Source organism: Falco biarmicus, chromosome 15 (assembly GCF_023638135.1).
Source record: "Falco biarmicus isolate bFalBia1 chromosome 15, bFalBia1.pri, whole genome shotgun sequence".
NCBI classification, from domain to species: domain Eukaryota; kingdom Metazoa; phylum Chordata; class Aves; order Falconiformes; family Falconidae; genus Falco; species Falco biarmicus.
The window spans coordinates 11,070,435-11,090,944 of NC_079302.1; the positions used below are offsets into that span (position 1 = coordinate 11,070,435).

Here is a 20,510-nt window from a genome sequence, read left to right on the forward strand (position 1 = left end):
TAAGCAGCTTGGTCCCAGGGTGAAGTGCTTGTGTGCAAGATTCCAGCCTTTATAAAAAGATCAGTTCCCACAACTGAAGCAAAATACACTTCTGTATTTTATCGATATAATTTCAGAGAAGAGAATTAAATTAAAAATAACTACTGTAAAAGCCAATTCTGATTTGGGGAGGGGCTGACTCAGTCTTTTGTTCATCTCCTACCAGCAATATTACACTAAGCTCAGAGTTTGCTTGATTTTTTGGCTTTTATGCTTGCAAGCTTATTTTTCTCCAACTGGTAAGACCAAAACAGCAGGAGCACTGGTTTCCCTGCAGTCCAGGACTCGCAACACAAGTATAACGCTACACTTGCGGCATGGATGCCTTACTGAAGTTCCTATTCAGCAGGGTCAAAATCAACCATCTCTTTTCGGTTTTTAACACATTCTTGCTCCAAACAGGAGCCGTTTCCAGACCCCACGCAGGCTAACACACGTCTTGGTTACAACCACAGCACAACTATCGCCCTTTGGAATTCCTGTGCCTGCTGAACAGCACCCAGCGGCAGGCAAACCTGGGGAAGCGATGAGTTTCCAATACCAAGTGTGTAACAGATGGATGTGTAAACACCCCAAGAAGCCTTGCCATCTGAACCCTGTGCACCAAAGCCACCGACGGGAAGGAAGAGCAATCAGCTGGCATCACAGATGAACAGCTTCATACACCTCTCACGCCGTCTGAAGGTCCCTCGCCTCCTATCGAACAGCTTTTACATGTATCTGTGGAGTATTTGTTCAGTCTTGTGCAGTAATTTTAGACAGGTGGTATTAAGGTATTAAAAAGACCTTTCCAAGCAGCCTTTTTAGAGTCTGACTGAAATAAGAGGCTCAACTGTCATTTTAACACACTGTCCATTACTCCACTTAATTCTGCTTTTCACCTGATACTGGTCAAAGTTCTCTAAGTCTTAAAAGTTCTAACTGACTAAGTAATTTCCAAGATACTAAGCAAAAAGCAGTATATCTAAGCCTATGTGGTGTTTGAGAAGAATGCTTCCCCTAGCCTGGTGTGTTGGAAAGACGATGACAATTTAATGCTCTGCATAGCAAGCAAATGTTTTTAATTCATTCCGCTTCTCGTAAGTGATCACTGTGGAAATTTCTAAGCCTGAATTTTATAGCTGCATCTTGCCCTGCTAGGAGACCAGCAGCCTGTATCGTTAAGTGAACATGTACTTGTGACCAAACACTAAGTGTATGTTTCTGACACCTACACTTCTAAAATGCATAAATAATTGAGAAAACATACATCTGCTACTAGGCTGAGCTAAACCTCATAGCAGGCAGATTGTAACCAACCTGATGAAATTTTCAGAGATGAAAAACAATTAAGTGGTTAAATGGCTTCGTTCCAAAGACCAGGATACAAACTGCCCCTGAAGAGCAAATGCAAGATATGTATCACCATGCATATGTAAAAACACAAGAAGCAGCTCCACCTAGCCATCCTTTTTTTTAATTTATTTTTTTTTTTAACATGGAGAGAGAAAGAATACATCAAGGAAGCAGAAGTTTATATAGGCACAGAAAATTTGAATCTTCTTACAAGATGCTTGAGTCACCATTTTGCATGGAGTATTGGTTTAGAAGTCAGGATGGAGACACCATCTCTTGTTTTATTTCTAAATAAACAGGCCTGCAACAAAGAATCCACAATGCAACTCAGATTTCTGCTCTGGATGTTTTGTAAAACAAAACATCTTCTAGCCCAGAAGATAAAACAACTCAGAAAATTTAAGTGTATTTAAAAAAATAACTAAATTTTTCAATCTACTCCCTTGAAAAAGGAAAAGAGCAATTCCATTGTTAAATTTTGGCCAGGTAATACTTGTGTTTGTTTCAAGTGTTTTGGATACTGTCCATCACATTTTGTTAGCCTGATCCATTAACTAAGAAATCAGTTACAGTCTTTCCCAGGAGACTAACGGAAGATTCAGTATTTAGAAGTTAGAGAGAATAAACTTTTTTAATTCTACCTCTAACAAAACTTCTCCTGACCAAGCAACACCATCTATAACAGCAGCAGCAATATGGCATTAATCCCAGCACTTCAACTCTTTGTTTTCTTAAACAGCATCTGTTACATTAAGGCCTGATCTCTAAGGCGGTCCAACTGATGCAATACCGTAATGGATGAGAATCTACCGCCGACAGCCCCACACAGGCAAACCGAGCTGGCCCACCTTGTAGCAGGTAAGTTGTACAAGCACGTGACACTCCTTAGTGAATCCTTCTGTAAAGAAGCTCAGTCATACCACCACCTCTGTCCACCTCCCCACATGCATATTATCCCTAAACAGTGTTTTAAGAGCATCACCCATATTTCCAAATCTTTCAACCACATTCATTCAACCATCCATGCATTTCCGCAGTTCTTACCCTCATTAACCAAGCGCTTTCACCTTGCACCAGAAGCATGTGGATACCAAACATCCTGACTGCATTAAGGTAGGCCTTAAAACGTACAGCCCATGACTGGCACAGCATTACCCACCCACTCTGGTATTTCAGGCCCAAAATTCCTTTTCAGACCAGAACGTGATGCTGCACACCAAAAGATACAGCGTTTCAGCCCATTACAGCACACCACATGGAGAAACTTCCACAACAGCAAGTCCACCACAACTATTTCAGCAAGAAAGCAGTTCCATGTGCTTTCTTATAACCTCTCATCAAGGACTGCTTATGCATGGGTTTTCATTAACTCCTGCATCTATGAAGTCTGTCTTGTCAGAGTCACAAGAAACATAAAAACCACTCAGACAGGGTTGGCTGGTTTGATGTTCAACCCCACGCCGTTCTCTTGCACAGAAAGTGCATTTAGCAACTGAACTTACTGAATTATCAACTTATCAACCACGACATTCAGTATACTGAGTTTATATGGTGCCTTTACAGACGAAGACAATGTTTTTGTACTTTAATATGTCCGTTTATTAAACAGGAAGTCCTTCACAAATGATTCCATACTATATTGATCAAGGTAAGTGTTAGAAAACTACCATTTTCCCTACATAAAAAAATACAGACTTTTACCACTACGAAGACATGATCAGAAGAGTACCGTGAAAATCCATAGAGCTCAAATCTTCAAATATCAGAAAGAAAAAGAGACAGAAAGCTAAGTAAATGAAAAAAAAATTACAAAAAGTATTGTGCCCATATACAGAAGACTGGAAAAGCAAAATGACATTTAAAATTGATAAATACACCATATAAATTATGCTATAACAGTATGGATTTTTAAAAACAAGACTGCTTTCCGTATTGCAAAACGTTACAATTCTTCAGCTTGTGTTTTTTGTTTAGCATAAACACCAACAGAACAGAAGCACAGTACATACTGAAAAACAGTTACTGGTGTAAGTTGTGGGTTACGTTTTCTTGTAGTTACCTTGCCTTTGAAGTTGGTCAAGCATTACCAGCACGAGTTTCTCACACAGAGCTGGAACATGCTACACTTATGCAAGTAAGTTACAGCTGTTGATACTGAGAACACAGCGATCACAGCTGGTAGGTACCACAACGGAAAGCATCTGTTTTATCAGCTGGCCTCCTATGCAGTTTGAGAACTTCAAGAACATTTACAAAAATAACGTGAAATTGCTTCAAGACTGTAAATTGTCTCTGTACGGACATTTGCTAATTAGTGATATTCTTCAAATCCTTCATCGAGATGTGGTGATGAATGGGTAGCTGATCTGCAGTCCCCTAAGTCAATGGGGAATTTTGCCTGAGTAAGGACAACAGAATCAGGTTCTGCATTTGCACAAAGAGTACACTTGTACTTTCCTTGGCAAAACATTACAATATTTCTCATATCAAAAGCAAAATACCAAGGATATTACACAGCAGACTTGTGTTCATATGATAAAAGGAAAACTGCATCCCCTTTGCTCAGCCAGAGATGGAATTCTCACCCACTGCTTCAACTAATGCTTCTGAGCTGTTCACAATTACGAATCTGTCAGTATAGGAGCTATATCCCCAAGGGATAAAGTCCTTCCGTCAGGCCTGGTTACTCCTTCCTTGGACGCTATAAATCATAAATGATGAGCTAGAATCAGAATGTTTAGCATACACCCATTATGTTTTTCTTGAGGACCCCAAATCAGCACCAAGGATACAGATATCCCACATTGAACATCTCTTTGCTCAAGTCTGAAGTAAAGAAATTTGGTGTACCTTTGGCTCACACCAGCAACGTGCTTTCTCTCCATCTTTCAGGTAGCGGCTGAAGGCAGAGCAAAAGCGACACAATCTTTTGATTCACCATGCGATCAGATCTACTGCTTAGTGCACAAAGGGGAGTCAATGACTACAGTAGCCATAAATCTGCTATTAGTGGAAACAAAGCACGATGAAGCCAGAGATGCATTAGCGACTCACGTTACAAAAATAGTGTTTACTGGTTTAATAAATTTACATCTCTATTTTTGTGACTGACAAGTGTTTATACCATACATGGAAGGCACCCTAGGTGAAGCAGTTTTTCGGTATTTGTTTACAATTCCGTGAAAAGACATACAAAGCGTCAACTTTCAAATCAAAATTGAACATTACAATGAGAAATAAATACATACTTTACTATTTTATTGTGGGTTCCTGAACCCTTACAAACTTCAACATATACAAATAGTTTCAAAATGACACTAACACAGAAGAGAGTAAGCCTAGACAGATACAATGATTAGCTAAGTCATTCGTTATATTATGTCATAAATGTTGTGTCTTAAGTATAGAAATCATTTTAAAATGCACTAGATTGGCCACAATATATAAATCAAAATATCTTCTTACTCCAGAACTGTGATGTATGAGTTAAAGCTGGATAAACTGTAGTGCTAAGATACACTCTCCCTCCACAATATCCAACAAGTAGAAACCGGTAAACATTCAAGATTGAAGTATAAACAGTAGAAAAATGAAGGTAGCAATTGTTGTAATAAAAGGGTGCTAGCCAGAACTACTTTAACCTGGAGACATCAGGATAAATGAAACATTACTGAAAACATTTAGACAATAGTACTTTTGGGATTAAAAGGTTACCAAAAGTGGTAAATCAGCCTACTTAAGAGAGGGTATTTTCTTTCAAACACATGAAGGTTTTAATTAAATATGTCTATTGAGACATTTGTCCAAAGCAAAACAAATACAATACCCTGAAATTTCTCATATTCTAGACAATAGTCTGTGACAGTCAGAAGAGGCAGATGGTCTATTTCGTTCTGTTACTCACATCCAGATGTTATTAAAATAGCTGTAGGGACCAGCCCCAATCAAAAAATAAGAAAAACCCCAGATACTCTGTTAATACAATCTGGCTATTGCTTTTTAAAATGTTCCTACGTCCTCATCCTGAATTCATGGAGATACGTTTCATATCCTTCCATATATGCTAACTGGCTTCTTAAAATTTTACCCATGAAGTCCATGGTATACAGATAAAACCTTCATAGTAAACACAAAGCTCTATGTTATAAATATGTCAATCAAGGTAACTATGTATATTGTATATAAAATTAAATATCTTCTGTTTGCCAAGTATAATTTAAAAAGGAATATCTGCGGCTAGTTATAAAAAAATATTTATTAACCCATAGAGATTAAAAGGCAATTTCACTAACTCATCCATCCAGCGCATCTGGAAGTTGCACTGGGATTCTGGATAGGTAACTTTAATCACATTCTCATGATAAATAGACAACTTACATTTCTGGGCATATAAGACACTTTTGAAAGCTGCATATCCCAAAAGAAAATTAGATTGTGTTGTATACACTAAATTAAAGGTTATCATAAATCACAGTGTAAGCAGATTTTTTAAAGATTATTTTTAGAATACAAATGGTTAAATTATAGACAGATTTTAAAAAGACAATGCAAAAATAAGACCAAAACAACAAAGGAACCCTTTCAGGTTGGACAGCACCACTCTGACTCTGTCAAACAGATCTATCCAGGTGGCCAAGTGGCTAACAAGGAAAACAATATACCAGGAAAAACTCTTCAGGGGCATTCAGAGTTTTCCTGAATATCTGTAGAAATTCATTTTTCACCTACTCCCTCTGTTAAAATAAAGAGAGGAATATGGCATAATATTTCTACAACCTATTTTTAAACATTCTGCTGGGGTTTGTACCCATTTCAGCATCATTTTTAAATTCTTACTTTTGTTGCCATGAAAATTCATACACGCGACATACCTATCTGCACAGTCTTTTTGAGCTTTGTTGGCCCTCCAAACAATCCATTATTTTATGCTATAAACAAGACCCAAGTACCCAATTTTCAGAAATGCCACATGACAGCTCATTTCAGAGAGGCTGAGCAAAAATTGGTCTGAAACTATCCTTTTTTCTAGATGCAGAGCCCCTTGTGACGCAAGGACCTACGTCCCGCAGGTCTCTGCGCCAACTACCACACCTCAGCTTTTAAGATACATCATTAACAACATCAGCACAGAAGCTCTCCAGCTGTACTACAGAGCTAGCACAGCCCCCGAGTTTGGAACAGAGAAATTAGTTCCGATTCCAGGTGTCTCTCTTCCCTTCTCTATAAAGTCCAGAAGCCATCTTTCCTTCTGTGGTTGGGCATTATTAACGTTCACGTATTTTGAAAGCACTGGATTGTTAAGCATAAAGTGTGGGTTTCTCTCTCCTTCTCACCCTTTATCACATCTCAAATTCATGATAGGATTGTGCCTTTTTATTTATCCTAAATAATGCTGAAGATATTTGGCTCCAGAACTTTCAGTGCAAGACCTGTTCTTTATGCTCCAATTTTCACGTACAAAGCTATTGAGTATCTTATCTGAGGAGGAGAGAGGATATTATTTGCTACACTATTTGAATGGCTGTTAAGTTGGGGAGGGGTTGTTTGTTCGGTTTTTTTAATTATGCCCTGAAAACTTATTTCTAATTTTGAGTTCGGGGGGGGGGGGGGGGTGGGGGGGGGTGTTCCTTATGAAAGAGAACAAGTAGGAATGTTGACAAAGTTGTCATGGGACAAGAAAGTAACAGACAGAGAACAAGAATTAAGGAGGGGGGGGGTGGGAGGGAGCCGCATTAATAAAACACGTATTAACACAAGCATTTGCTGTGCCCACAACATCCCCAAAACAGCACAAAGGTGCCAAATACCGGATTTGTTTAGGGACCTTAAAATTCATGGAAAACTAGTGGTCAATTCAGTCTTAACAGTTCACATGCATCTTGTAGCACATCAATTCTGCTGCTGTGTTTCACAGCATTTTTAGAACCGTGCAGCCTGCCGCATCAGGAAGGGGCAACCATCATACTGTGCACAGGAATTCACGAGGGGGGTGGGGAGTAAAGTAAGATTATCTTAGGGAAGACTGGAAACTTTCCCCAGTTCTCCCCTCGTCTTTCTAGAATCAACAATGAAATAGAAACAGATAAAACCATTGGAGATGGTATCAGGAGATGCACAGTGAAACGTATATCACAAAACCTACGAAGAAGCATCCCACATTCCTGATATTATTGAATTGACATGTAAGAGACATCTTTAAGCAAAAAATAAGAAGCTGCTTGCAAGGCAAAGCTCGCTGCTGATGCAATGCTTCTGAATACAAAGCTCATCATGAGTAACACAGACTGGAATATAGGCATCAAATATCTGTAGAGTCAGTACCTTGTCTCAGAAAAGGCAGAGGCAGATGGATTTCTAACCCTCTCAACCTCTGCGCATGCGGCTCCTACTGGAAAGCTTACACAGACACACATGCTGTATACCAGCCAGTTTCCAAAGTCCGAGCAGAAAGAATAACGTTTCCCCTGGCACATCTAGCCCAAACATCAAAAGCTATCAACAAAGGGAAGAGCAAAGGGAAGAGTATCATAGTTAAGCAAAGGGCCGTATTCTTACCTTCCTTACACTGGAGCAGAAACTATAGAGATCAATAAAGAAGGCTTAAAAAAATCAAATATTAAAACGTAAGATAGATGAGGCATGAATATACAAAATGAAAGGATCAAGTGGAGAGTAAGAAGCAATCAACGTGTCAAATCAGTTCTTAATTATGGTTTTAGAAACTCCTATTTGTAGGCAGTTTGCACACCATTACAGGAATGTATGACAAACTTGAACTAAGGCTGACAATGCTGAACATACATAGCATTAAGAGGAGAATCTTCATATAACACTACACAACAATATTATGCTGTTGCTCCAATCATATCTTACATTTAATCTTCTGATGTCTGTGCATAAGTTGCAAAATTTACCATCGTTTCTACATGCAGAAACACACAGACACTGCGCATCCCAGGGCTTAGTTTGACAAAAGAGGACTAATCGGAACCATTACAGATTCAAGCACCTCATTCCTCCAAGGTTCTAATTTAATTTAATCTAAATCAGTGTTTAGATTTGATTTAGTTTTAGTTATAGTGGGGTTTGAGTCCCTTTATAGAGCTAGACAGCACTCAAGGACTAAGAGAAGTTATCACTATATGCTTAGCAATTACAAGCAAGATTAACTGGCCGGGAGAAGCAATTAATGTCACTTTTCTAAGCATGTTTGAAAAAGAATTTAAACTTTCTACTCTATCTTCTTCCTTCGGAGTTTGTTGTTTGTTTGTTTTATAATGACTGTAGTCTGGATAACTGTCTTAAAATATTACCACCTCTTTAATATAACCATGTAAAATTAAGTCTGAGGGGGTGGGGGAATCAACCCTGTATGTCATGCAATCTTAATGTTTCAAATTTAGTTGTCTCACAGCTACTTTATTTTCCTTCTTTATAATCCAAATAGTAAATAACGTCTGTTATGTGCACAGTAATAAATGCTTAACTTAGACTTTTAGAAAGTATATACTGTACAATACTAAAATAATCTTTGGTCCCCAAAATAAGGAAATTACAAATTTACATGGTTTTGTTTTACAAAGTGTATCACATAGTATTTAAATTAATATTCTCTCTGAATTACACCCTGAAAGTTGTGCTAAGCTTATGTCATGATGTAAGTAATAAATAACGGCATACTGTTCTCAGCTCAAGAAAACTCACTTCACATGTAAAACTGCACAAGGTCATTCAGGTTTGCTAAGCAACACGATGAAGTATTACACTGTACTGGAAGTATAACTGCATCGCTCTACATGTGCCATTCCAGCTAAAAGGTGACAGAAGCTTTTCATGATCTCCAGAAAACGCTCAGTGAAGTTATCTTTTTTTTTTTTTTTTTTTTTTAGGTGAGGGAAGGTATAAGGATTTGAAAGATACCAAATTCATAAACTTACAGATGCATGAGACCTCCCACAGCTCTGAACAGAATCAGCACAGGGAGCACAGGCGAGGAATGGTGCATCCTCTTACATAGGTACACACCACCGCAGCCCTTGTCGTTAACCAGCACACAGGATACACTCCTAATGAAAAGAAAGCTTTGCTATGCATCGCCTAACTTCTGTTTCTTGATTTCAGAGGATTCCACTCCAAAAGCATGGCTCTTCTGGAGGACAATATTCTATATTTGGGGGTGGGGGTTGGTGGGGGTTGGTTTTGGGGGGTTTCTTTTTTGTGTTTTGATTTTGAGGTTTTTTGTTGTTTGGTTTTGATGGTTTAAGGTTTTTACAATCTTTATACAAACTGCTTTAATGACAGTTTAGGTATGCTTGGCTACTTTTTAAAAGGTTCTTTTAATAATTGACAATATCTACAAACTCTCCTTGCAAACTATGCCAATACTAGGCACTGCTGAAAAACAGCAGGGCTGTAATAACTGCACTGTCAATAACAAACTTAATTATTTCATACCACACTGAGCATGGAACTGTCCTTTACTTTTCATGAAACACAGAGTAATCTTGGTGAGACACCACTTCAGTAAAATGTTCTAAACCCAACACTAGAGGCTGGCTTACATGGTTTGATCTTTTTGGGTTTTTTAACAGGTGTTCCCTTGGCATTAACATTCAAAGAAGCACAATGAAATGTCACTGTAGTAACTGGTAAACCATTACTCATTAAGAAAATGCAAGTTTTCTTTAACCTCATTACTAACTCCTTCCGAATTTTAATCTCCACCTTAGCCACTAAGATGAAATGCACTGCAGATATTAGTAAACTGAAAATTAAAAAAGACATCCATTTTGTCACTTCTTTTTTTCCACACATCAAAATAATTCTCTGTTGCTTGATTAGAACATTGCAGCATTAGGCTCACAGCTGTCACTATCCCAGTTTCTCCTGGTATTAAAAAAGCCCAGGCACTTCTATTGATCTTCTGTGTGGTATAACCACTTTTTCATGTTTAAAAATGACCCATCTCCAACATATTGCTGTTTGTTCTTAAGACTCCACTTAACTGCACTCATCCACTTCGGAGTACAGCTACACAAGAACACCATGCAAAAAGTGTTCAAGTCAAATGTGAGAAATTCAGGCATACATGACATACAGGTCCACTGATTTCAAAGATTCTATCGACTTACACCAGAAAGGAATTCAGCTCAAGAGACCTCCCACACACATTTTCATGTAACACACAGACATGCATATGCCAAATAATGGATTACATAAAAATACTAATAAGACGACCAGAAAAATATCAAGAGAAATCTTCCTAATAATATTATGATATTGTCTACGTGATTACTACAGAATTTGAGTTTTGAGTGGAGAAAATAGCCTTCTCACCACTAGATTCAATGAAGTAAGAAAATCTGAGTTAGGTAAAACTATTTCTAAACAAATCAATACACCTATATTATCCTCCAATTATCTAAACTCATTTTTCCAAGAAATATTAGGGGAAAAAATTGCAGAAACACCCAGTTAAAAGAATTTTAAAACGAACAAAAACCCCAACCAGTTTTAGCTACTAACAACAGTTTTAGTTTTAGAAAAAACAACCAGTCATCTAAAAAAGGAAAGTATTTATCTTGCATTAATCTAGAAACACTTTACAAAGTGTATCATAATTTTTTGCTAGTTCTTGCTTACCCTATGCTTCTCAGAAAGGCTGAACCTGGAAAAAAATGAAAGCCATGACTTGAATGCAAGTATACTGGATGACAACCCCTTCTTTCTCTATTGTGCCACTCAGCCCCCTTTTCTCCACCCTGCCTCCCATGTGTATTTATTTCCCATTTTGAAATGAAAAAAATAGAACGTATCCCAACATTAGCAGAAAACCTCATACTTGCACTTGATGCACTATGGCCACCATTCTGCACAGGTTCAGATCTCGCCAACTTCCAAGTAACCCACAGAGTAACCAACCCACCAAACAAAAAATGTGAAATGGTTGTCCATTTCATTTATGTAAGTGCACCAACAGTGAAACTGCAGGAGATCTTGCAGATGAGAACTGAGCGGCACTGCCAAGGCTGCATGTAGATCACAGGATCACGGCACGGTGGGGGTTAGAAGGGACCCCTGGCGATCACCTAGCCCCACACCCTGCTAAAGAAGGTTCACCTAGAGCAGGTTGGATACAGAGTTCGTTGGATGTAATACATGGCTAAAGTTATTGCTATTTGTGTCTCACTTCCTTCTCACACGTATTCTATTTACTTTGGGTGGATTTCTTTCCTGTATTAACCAATTAATGTAGTGCTGGGTCTTAGTGTTTACAACAGACGAAGAAACAGTGGCAGGAACATACATATGGATGGAGAGGGATGGAAAGTACCGTGCAGTTAATCCAAAACAGTAACATACTTCAAAAACATATATATATATTATATAACCTATATAATATATGTATATATATATGCAAGCATCTTAAACTGATCTTGCTTTTGAATGACCAACATTTACTGCCTTCATGACAACAGCTTCTGACTCAATGTATCTCTGCACATATGCAGGGCTGGGCATTCTTTGCCACCATCTGATCTCTTCTTCCTTAAATAATGAAAAAACCCTTTATTCCATGAGGGAGTCAAGCACTACTTCTTTTCCCTTTGCAGTCCCATTGGAATGTCGCTTTCATGCATCCAGACGCTGAATCTCAGGGCGATGATCTACTTCTCTGGATTCTGTCCGAGCACGTATGTAATCACTGGTCTGCCGACTATTTTGCTGTCTGCTGTTCATTCGCCACTTTTTAATAGCTAAATACGTGTTCACAGCATACACTGCCATTGCCAAGAAACCAAATATCTACGAAAAGTAGAAAGAATTGTCAAAGACAATTTTTGAAAACAAGAACAATAGTAGTTTCACAACAAATTCCTCAGAAGCTTAGTTTTCTACTTTATTTGCACTGACAAGTCATTCTGGCCTGTAAAATTGATGTTTTTCTTCTTCAATGAACTAGAGAATCTGCAAAAGCAAGTAAGAGCAACAATCCCAGAAAACAAAGTTCCCTGTCTACAAACATGACAACTAAATCCTGCAATGCAACTTCAATGGAAGAACCTCTTGTAAAGAAGAATACAGCTCTTCATCCAACAGTTCATTCCTCAGGGCGCACATAACAGTGAACACATGACAAGAGAACAGACGACCAGTCCAGACCATCAGCCTGGAGAAGGAGCTGATCTGCAGTTCTTCCTATATACTTCTGCAGAACTGTTGTGTGCTTTTCAATACCCAGGTTTGAAAGAGAAAAAGAAAAAAAGTTTGCCAACTCAAGCACAAAATTTATTTGCTTGAACTTACTGTTCTAGATTTTAAATCTTGAAGTACTACTATACTCCACAGAACAAAATTGATCTATAGTGAGCAAGAAGAATTCAGCAAATTATGTGTAAGCAGTTCCAATTTCTTGTGAATTTTTGGCTCTATCTTTTCCGTAGGCTTGCAATATAGAGCAGTACCGTCTGAGCTAGCTATAAAGAGGCAAGGCACGTTCAACTGTTAAAAGGGTTCTCTGCAAGTCGTTTTTCTGTTTGTTCTTGCCTCAAGCCTTAAGACAAACAACTCAGAGGACATCAATACTTTTAAAATCAGAATTAGCTTACAGCCAGCTGTAAAATTAGAAGTAAATTGCAATGGCAAAAGCAACAGGAGTATTCAATGAACACAAGGGAAAAGTTATTTTTAGTTTCAACAGAAGAACCATATATAAAAGAAGTTCAAATTCTTACCACAGCAGCAATTTCTGCTCCAGTTTTATGGTTTAAAGCAGCAAGTACTACAGAGGCAATGAAAAAGAAGAAAGTGCTGAGTCCAGTGTTGACCAGATCCTAAAAAATAAATTCATTAGCATTACTAAACAATGATTCTTTGCTTGCTTGTATTATAAGCAATAACAGAAGAGGGTTAAAACAAGAACTACAGCACTCTTTCCCCACTTTCTATGCAGTTTGTCACTGATACAAAAGAAGGCAAGGATTATTACACAGGAAACACAGCCATGTGTGCACATTAGTCTGTGAACTGAAGTCAAATAGCACATACATAGAAAGCACCAGTGCAGATTCTGGATGCACTACCTCAATTTCTGCTAGGGTTATTAGAAAAGTACTATCAGCATGAACAATGAGTAAAGCTGTTCTGCTTCAGCTGAAGTAACCTGAATATCCAACTTCAGCACACCAGGAACCCCTCAGTATCTTTCACATCGCGACAGTGGTCCATGCACTGCCCAGATAAAGAACTTGTCAAAAAAAAAAAAACAAACCATCATGAATGTTTAGGCCTTCATTATAGAAAACTGCATATTATATGCTATTTCTACAAACAACAGCTGCTCATACTGTGAGAATACACAGGTATTTACATATTTATTGCATAAAATTGACGTTTCAAGCAGACATTTTAGAACATATGCACAGCAATACCCCAAGGGCACCTACGTTCAGGGGAAACTCTTGCTTTGCTCCAAGCACAGAAAAATGACAGGCAACATGCAATTTAGTTACATATATACACTGTATACGTCACAGTGTTCACAAGATTATGCTGCAATGCCTTACATAAAAGCAGGGTCATTAACGTATCAATGGAACATAAAGAAGAATTCTGAACAGCAGTTAATAGCGCAAGAATAACTATGTCAATACAAGACTATCTGATCTGACTCGAGAAAAAAATTTAGGAATTGGAACATGAAAATAACGAAAGAAACAAAATGCTAGATTCATTAGGGACTAGCTGTTCACCATGTCACTCATAGCATCTTTTACCATTTTTCTTTACATGTGATACATCTCTGTAGTGTATGTACAGTGCAATATACATATGTAGGAAATAACAGACTGTCATGATAACTAAATGAATAGGTGAAGTCAGGGAGCAAGAAAGGGTGTGGAAGAATCAGGGAATGGCAGTTCAGAACAAATATCCTAAAGGAACATGAAAACAGTGAGGTGAATTACCATCACAGACAAAAGGGATGGAAAGAAAACCCATATACAAGTTTGTTGTGCAACTTACAGTTTTGAGTTAAAGAAAAAAAGAAATACAACAAAACTACACTGAACATGCCAACTTTCACCATTAAAAAATATCCCATCACCACTCTTAAATTAGAATTCAAGGACAAATTCGTTCTACTTGACTCTGTTCTTTCACATGCGAGCCAGGCTCGCTTCCTGTTCCTACTCCTCCACTTACTACAAATAGACTTTTTTAATTTATTTTATTTTTCCCCAAAGTGCATCTTTTGAAGTGCTGTAAGAAGTTATGCTTAAAAAAATGAAGATACAAATCTAAACTTATTCCCTGGGTAAGAAAACTGAAGATACAAATCTGAACTTATTCCCTGGGTATGAAACCCATGACAATGTTCCAGCCACACAGCACAAAGACTTTGAAAAGACCATTGTCATCCAGCCACCCCCAAAACATCTGTTTTTCTAGCCATGACTGGAGAATGCTTTAGAAATTAACTGTAAAAACCGACGGTTTCTGGCACTGTGTTATTCAAGGGAAAACTATCTATTTTGAGGGTACTGACTCAGCAACAGCTGGTTATCAAAATTAAACGTACCCGGGGATAAACTGTATGATGTACCACTGTGGCCTGGTCCTCCTCTAAAAGGGGGACTTTCCCAAGGAATGAGAAGCTTCCATTGTTCATTGCCATTTCCACCCACATGTTGATTTCACCAGCCCAGTAAGACCCAAATTGTCTTACCAAATAATAAGGAAACAAAAGCAAACCGTGGGTCTCAAACTCCTACCATCTTTTCACCTGCCAGTATGTAATTATAGAGATACTTTTCATCTCTGTTCAAGCTTACCGAGACAGATGTTATCTGGTACTTACAGCATTAAACAAAATTGCAATGTTATTAAATAGTTATTCCAGTTTTTATTATATAACTTCTTGCTTTGCAGAGATAAAGACAAAAATGAAGATACTAGAAAAAAAATGGCATTTCCTAATTTCTCCAGGTATCCTCTCCAACTCTACATTTAACAGCTCTAACTGTCTTCTGCGACTGCAAACAAGAGCTGCAGTTCTCATGGGCACAAACCTTTTCTCACTAGAGGGGAAGTGTCTCTAAATACAAGACAACAGATACCAGACAACAGTATTCGACACATTCATCAGGCCTCTATAGTAAACGTACGTATGTCACCAAGAATGCTGGAACTAAATACAGAGGAGAGAGCAGCTATGCTCCTGAATAACTTTTTAAAAAATTAGTTCAACCCAAGGTCAAGTTGTGTATTTTACGACCAGAGTACATTTGTCAGCTGCAGGAAGGCCTTGCAGAATGGAGACAAAATTCTAGAAGAAATAACCCAGAAGAACTTGGCAATTACAGGGGGTAAGCATCTCAAGATGTGATGCCATGGCAAAAAAAGGGAGCAAACCCACTTATACATTCCTCTGGACATATGCACACGATAGGTGTAAGGTGGTAATCTTACCTTCGCAGGGGACACTGGAATGCCGCATCCTGTTCCGGTATCCACATTTTTAAAAGTATGTTGAAAAATTGGACAGGGTACAGAGAAGAGCCACAAAAGTTATTTGAAAGGAGGAGAAAATTTCTCACAGTATGAAGCAAAGAACCTAAACTGCTTTGAATATTAAAGACATTGAGCTGTGTACATGAAGACTCCAGTGTTCAAGTAATCAAAAAATACTAGTTGTTTTAAAAGTTTAACATAGAAAAGCACAACAAAATTAATAGCTTAACAAAATCAATAGATGCAAAGTTCAGACAAAAGTCATATTCAAAATGAAGTAAGTTTTAATTGTAAGGGAACCAACCATCAGAACAGCCAACCAAAGATGTGCTTAATACTCCACCTTTACACTTCTTATAATCCAGGTCATATTTTTTCAGACACCCATTTTGTACTTCCTTAGTACCATACTTAAAGACTAAGTGGACGACACATAATGCTCTATGATTTATGGGGTCAGATGTGCTTATTAATTAATCCTACTGACCTGCTGACTTTTTGAATCTGTCAGTTTTATCATCTTGCCAAAGGAGAACAGTATAAGCAAGACCGCTAGACCTATCCACAGCATGACACACATTATCATCTGTCCCCACACTACAAATTGACTTGAAGGCTGCTTGAAAGAAATTTGAGATACTGCAAAACATATATATATACACTGAAATTAGACTGCTGGTGCCTCTGTCATGATTATTCCAGGAAACCATAGATGTAAGTACATTAGAAACTTAGTCATCATCAATGGCATTTTATTTCATTGTACTCTTTACAAAGAAAATCAAGTTTGTGCCTGCAAAGAATCCACCAATTCAAATCTTTAATTCAACCTTGAGGCTCCCACTTAACCAGGGAAAATGGAATTGTGGAAATGAGTAAGTCAAAACTTTTAAATGCAACTAATAATTGATTCACATTCATACAGTAAGGCTGGTTTCTTAAAAAGCTACCACTAACACAATCTTTCATATCCATGGATCAGACTGTTTGGAGCTTAAGGAGCAATGACACAACAACAACATTCATACACATATAATGGTAACATCACAGATGCAAATATCGGTGGACGGTTTTAATCCAAAAATTGGTACATACTACTTAGAGCAGAAAGATAAGAAAAGAAAAAATACAGTGGTTTTGGACAAAGTCAGAGCAGAAACAAAAGAAAATGAACTACAGCAAGAACTCAAGAAGGACACTCCCTAAAATAATGTAGCTTTCTTCCACGTAAGAGAAATGAATAATCGTGACAATAAAAAATAATTGAAAAAAGATGAGCCATTTCAAATCTGGCCATGATATAGCTGAAGTTCTTGCTATTATATTTATAGACAAAGTAAAAACCACATCACACAGATAGAAGAATTTCTGCTGAAATTACAGCAACCTCATGAGACAGTATGCTGTGCCATAAAATACTGTACAAAGCTGCCATCCATAACAGAACAAAATCCATGAGCTGAATCAAATCCACTCTAGACTGCTGCTGCTCCCTTTCTCTTTCCAAAATTATTTAAAATGAAAGACTGACTTCCAGTCACTTGCTGGTTACTGTTAGCAAAAAAATACTATTAGTCCAAAGGAGAGTATCCAGGGACATATATTTGCCCCTGCCATCACCACCCACCTGTCCGAAGGGGCGTAAGGCAGGACGCATCTTACCTTGTGGATGAAGATGGGTTTATGCCAATACCACATATTATACTAAAAGAGGATGAGGCTTTTGTTCTGCTGATTCTGCTGTAAAGGTGGGAAACTCTAGAAAATAAAGGACAGCATCCTAGGGTCTTTCGTTTTTAATGGTATGGGTAGGTACAGTTCCTGGATTAATGAGGATGGAAAAGCTGAATAGGTGCTATGAATGAGAGGTCTGTTAAGAGACCTGAAAACTCCCACTAAGAAACTCCTGAAAGCTGCAAGGCACATCAGCTTTGAAAGCTTCTGTTCAGTCTTCCAGTTTGGTACGTTACCAGGAGCTGGCTCTGATGCTCAGACGCATCAGTAATATCCACTGCTCTCCATGACTTCACGCATGCAAACTTTTTAAGACATTCAATCAAAACACATGATCTGCCTTTTTACCCTGTGTTTTGCGGCAAAGTAAGAGACTGCACAAGTGACCAGGTACGATTTACAAGGGAGACAAGGCCATACTGCAATTGTAATTTGTATAAACAAAAATATGGTACTTAAACTGGTGGTTGCTTTTGCCATTTGCTTTCTGAAATCCAAAAGCTTACATTTACATGGACTTTAAAGCAGCTAAATGAATGTAATATGGAAAAGACGCCTGCACATTCCAAAAGCTTGACTTTGTCACAACAGGTGACAGAAGTTAGTGGCCTGCTGCTCTCCAGGTTATTTTCCACAAAAGAGAGAGTCGAAAGTAAAATTTCATTTTAGCTCTGTTTGGGTTTTGGTGTTCGTTTTTCAGTTGGCAGGAGAAGAGAGGAGGAGTGTGGTGGTTGTTTGGGTTTTTTTGTGGGTTTTTTTTGTTGTTGTTGGTGTTGGTGTTTTGGTGTCTTTTTTTTAAAATAGCCCTAATTTCTCCACCAACTACTACCTCTTTACTTGAAAGGTTTAGGAACTTTTTCTTGTTTCCATATGAAACTATCGATTTGAATTTCACAGACATACCAGTCAGTCCTCTAAACCAAGTACCTCTAGTTAAACTCCCATAATTTTACTCCATAATCGCATTATTAAACATTGCATGAGTATTTTGCACCACAATTAAAAATGGAAACACGGTTTCTCAAGCAAAAATAAGCCCTAGGTAGAATGAACCAAATTTAGCTGCATGGGCACTAATCCCCATCTCGTTTTTTCTCATTTGCTTAGGCTTTCATAGGTACAGAAACCTTTATTCAAACACTAGATTCACCTAAGCATCACCTCCCCCTGGCAAAATAGTCAGTGACCACCGGTTTCAGAAACACGCTAGTGACCCAGAGGGCTGGATTCACACTGTGCAGAGATACCTTAGTGCCCATCTCACAGCGTGGGGCTATGCTGCCTGGCCCCTGCGCAAGGCTGAAGGTCCCCATGGGTACACTCAGCAGCCTCCAAAGGTCTCCAGCATTCATTTGCAGGTGCTCCATTTCAGCACTACCATTTGGTCCCAGGTGTCTGGCACCTGCTAGAAATCATTTCTATTTCCAGCATCTCAAGCAAAGTATGTAAAAAAAATCTGAATTAACAGAAGCAACTTTCAAAAACCTTGGTCAGCTCTCTGAAAGGTCAGGGACAAGCTATGACTTTAAAGAAATGAAGTGGCCTTAAAATGAAGATTCATATGATTTTATTTACTTCTAACTATTTTTGAGTTGGAATGCAAGCCCTGTTAGATGTAGGAACTCCACTGTAAATGACAAAACACATTCCTGAACAAATGCTTCTACAATCCCAGTTTCATTTTGCTTTCTTGAAGATCACCTGCCCCATTTACCTCTCAGTTCTTTCTTAGCTACTCCTCACTGCTTTCCCTGCATGTTTTTCCAATAAGCAGCCCTGCACACAGACAGGCCCAGCTCTTACTGTCACAGAGCAGCAGACCTTACTAGTGATAACTACCAAACCATGGAGTATTTCTGGTATTTAAAACGTGTGTTTGCATTTCTTACAGAATAATGCATCATTTACACCAGACTGCACCAAATGAGAACTCTCCATGAAGAGCACTAACCCAGAGGAAATTAATTCTGACATTTTAAAAAATTTGTAAAATACTCATTTTTATCCTTAATGGGTTTTGCTATTTTGACAGCAGTAAACATAAATGCGACAGATGACTTAATTTCTCATTCAACAGCTAAGCAAGCCAAAGAAAACAAAGATGTTTTTTCAAACCAGAAAAAAAAATATTTTTTTTAAAAAAAACAAGATTACCCTGTGAAGGCCTTAGAACTACACTCTTCAGAGCCAACGCTGGCATAAGACAGTTTCTCATACTGTCACTGCATAAAATTTTCTGCCAACTGCTTCAGGTGTCAGTTGCTTGCACATAAGGTTTCATCAGTGCAACAACCCGGGGGGGGGGGGCGGGGAAAGAAGCCTGCAAAGACGAAATAAATTTTCAGGCAACACAAAATACAGCCACTGCTCTGTGTCTTCTAAGAGACATACCTGACTCCTCGTGTCTCCTCCCCGTGCCAGTGCTTCCCTGGGACTGTTTCCAGGCTAGTAAGCCTGGTGGGACTCGCTGTGCTCAGTGCTGTGCCTCAGCTTTGAGGCTGCTCTAGGCTGAAAAACTCTGCATTCGGAGTCACACAATACATTATACCAGAACTCCAGTGGATGTTTAAAAAGAAAATAAAAATCAATGTTCAAAATCTATCAGAAGATTTCCTCCTACACACAAAACATAAATAGTCTGTTCTACTGGCTGATGATGCAATGATTCACATCTGTAACTACTCAGATTTCTCTCATCATACAAATTCTTATCCAAGAGACACTGTCACATTCCAGTATTCCCAGCCATTTGCCATCACTTCTCCCCCTCCCCAAGTTATCTCAGTTAACAGCCATGAAAAAAAAAGGTACTACAGCATTATGGCAGATCCACTCTGCAGTGACAGTCACTGTCAGAAAGCCTGGCAAACCACACGCAGATTCACCAG

At 38.4% G+C, this 20,510-nt stretch overlaps 1 protein-coding gene across 2 annotated transcripts in view; it reads right to left on the reverse strand.

Annotated features, from left to right (window-relative positions):
• Positions 1 to 4,424: 4,424 nt before the first annotated feature.
• The window catches only part of CMTM4 (CKLF like MARVEL transmembrane domain containing 4), a 39,967-nt gene continuing 23,881 nt past the window's right edge, over positions 4,425 to 20,510 (reverse strand). Inside the window, exons 3-4 of one of the 2 annotated variants that reach the window (XM_056360552.1) lie at positions 13,110 to 13,208; positions 4,425 to 12,180 (exon numbers count right to left, since the gene is read on the reverse strand). In XM_056360552.1, the coding sequence (XP_056216527.1) occupies positions 12,007 to 12,180; positions 13,110 to 13,208 (273 nt within the window). In that variant the 3' untranslated portion in view covers positions 4,425 to 12,006. The other variant, XM_056360553.1, reaches the window with a different exon arrangement.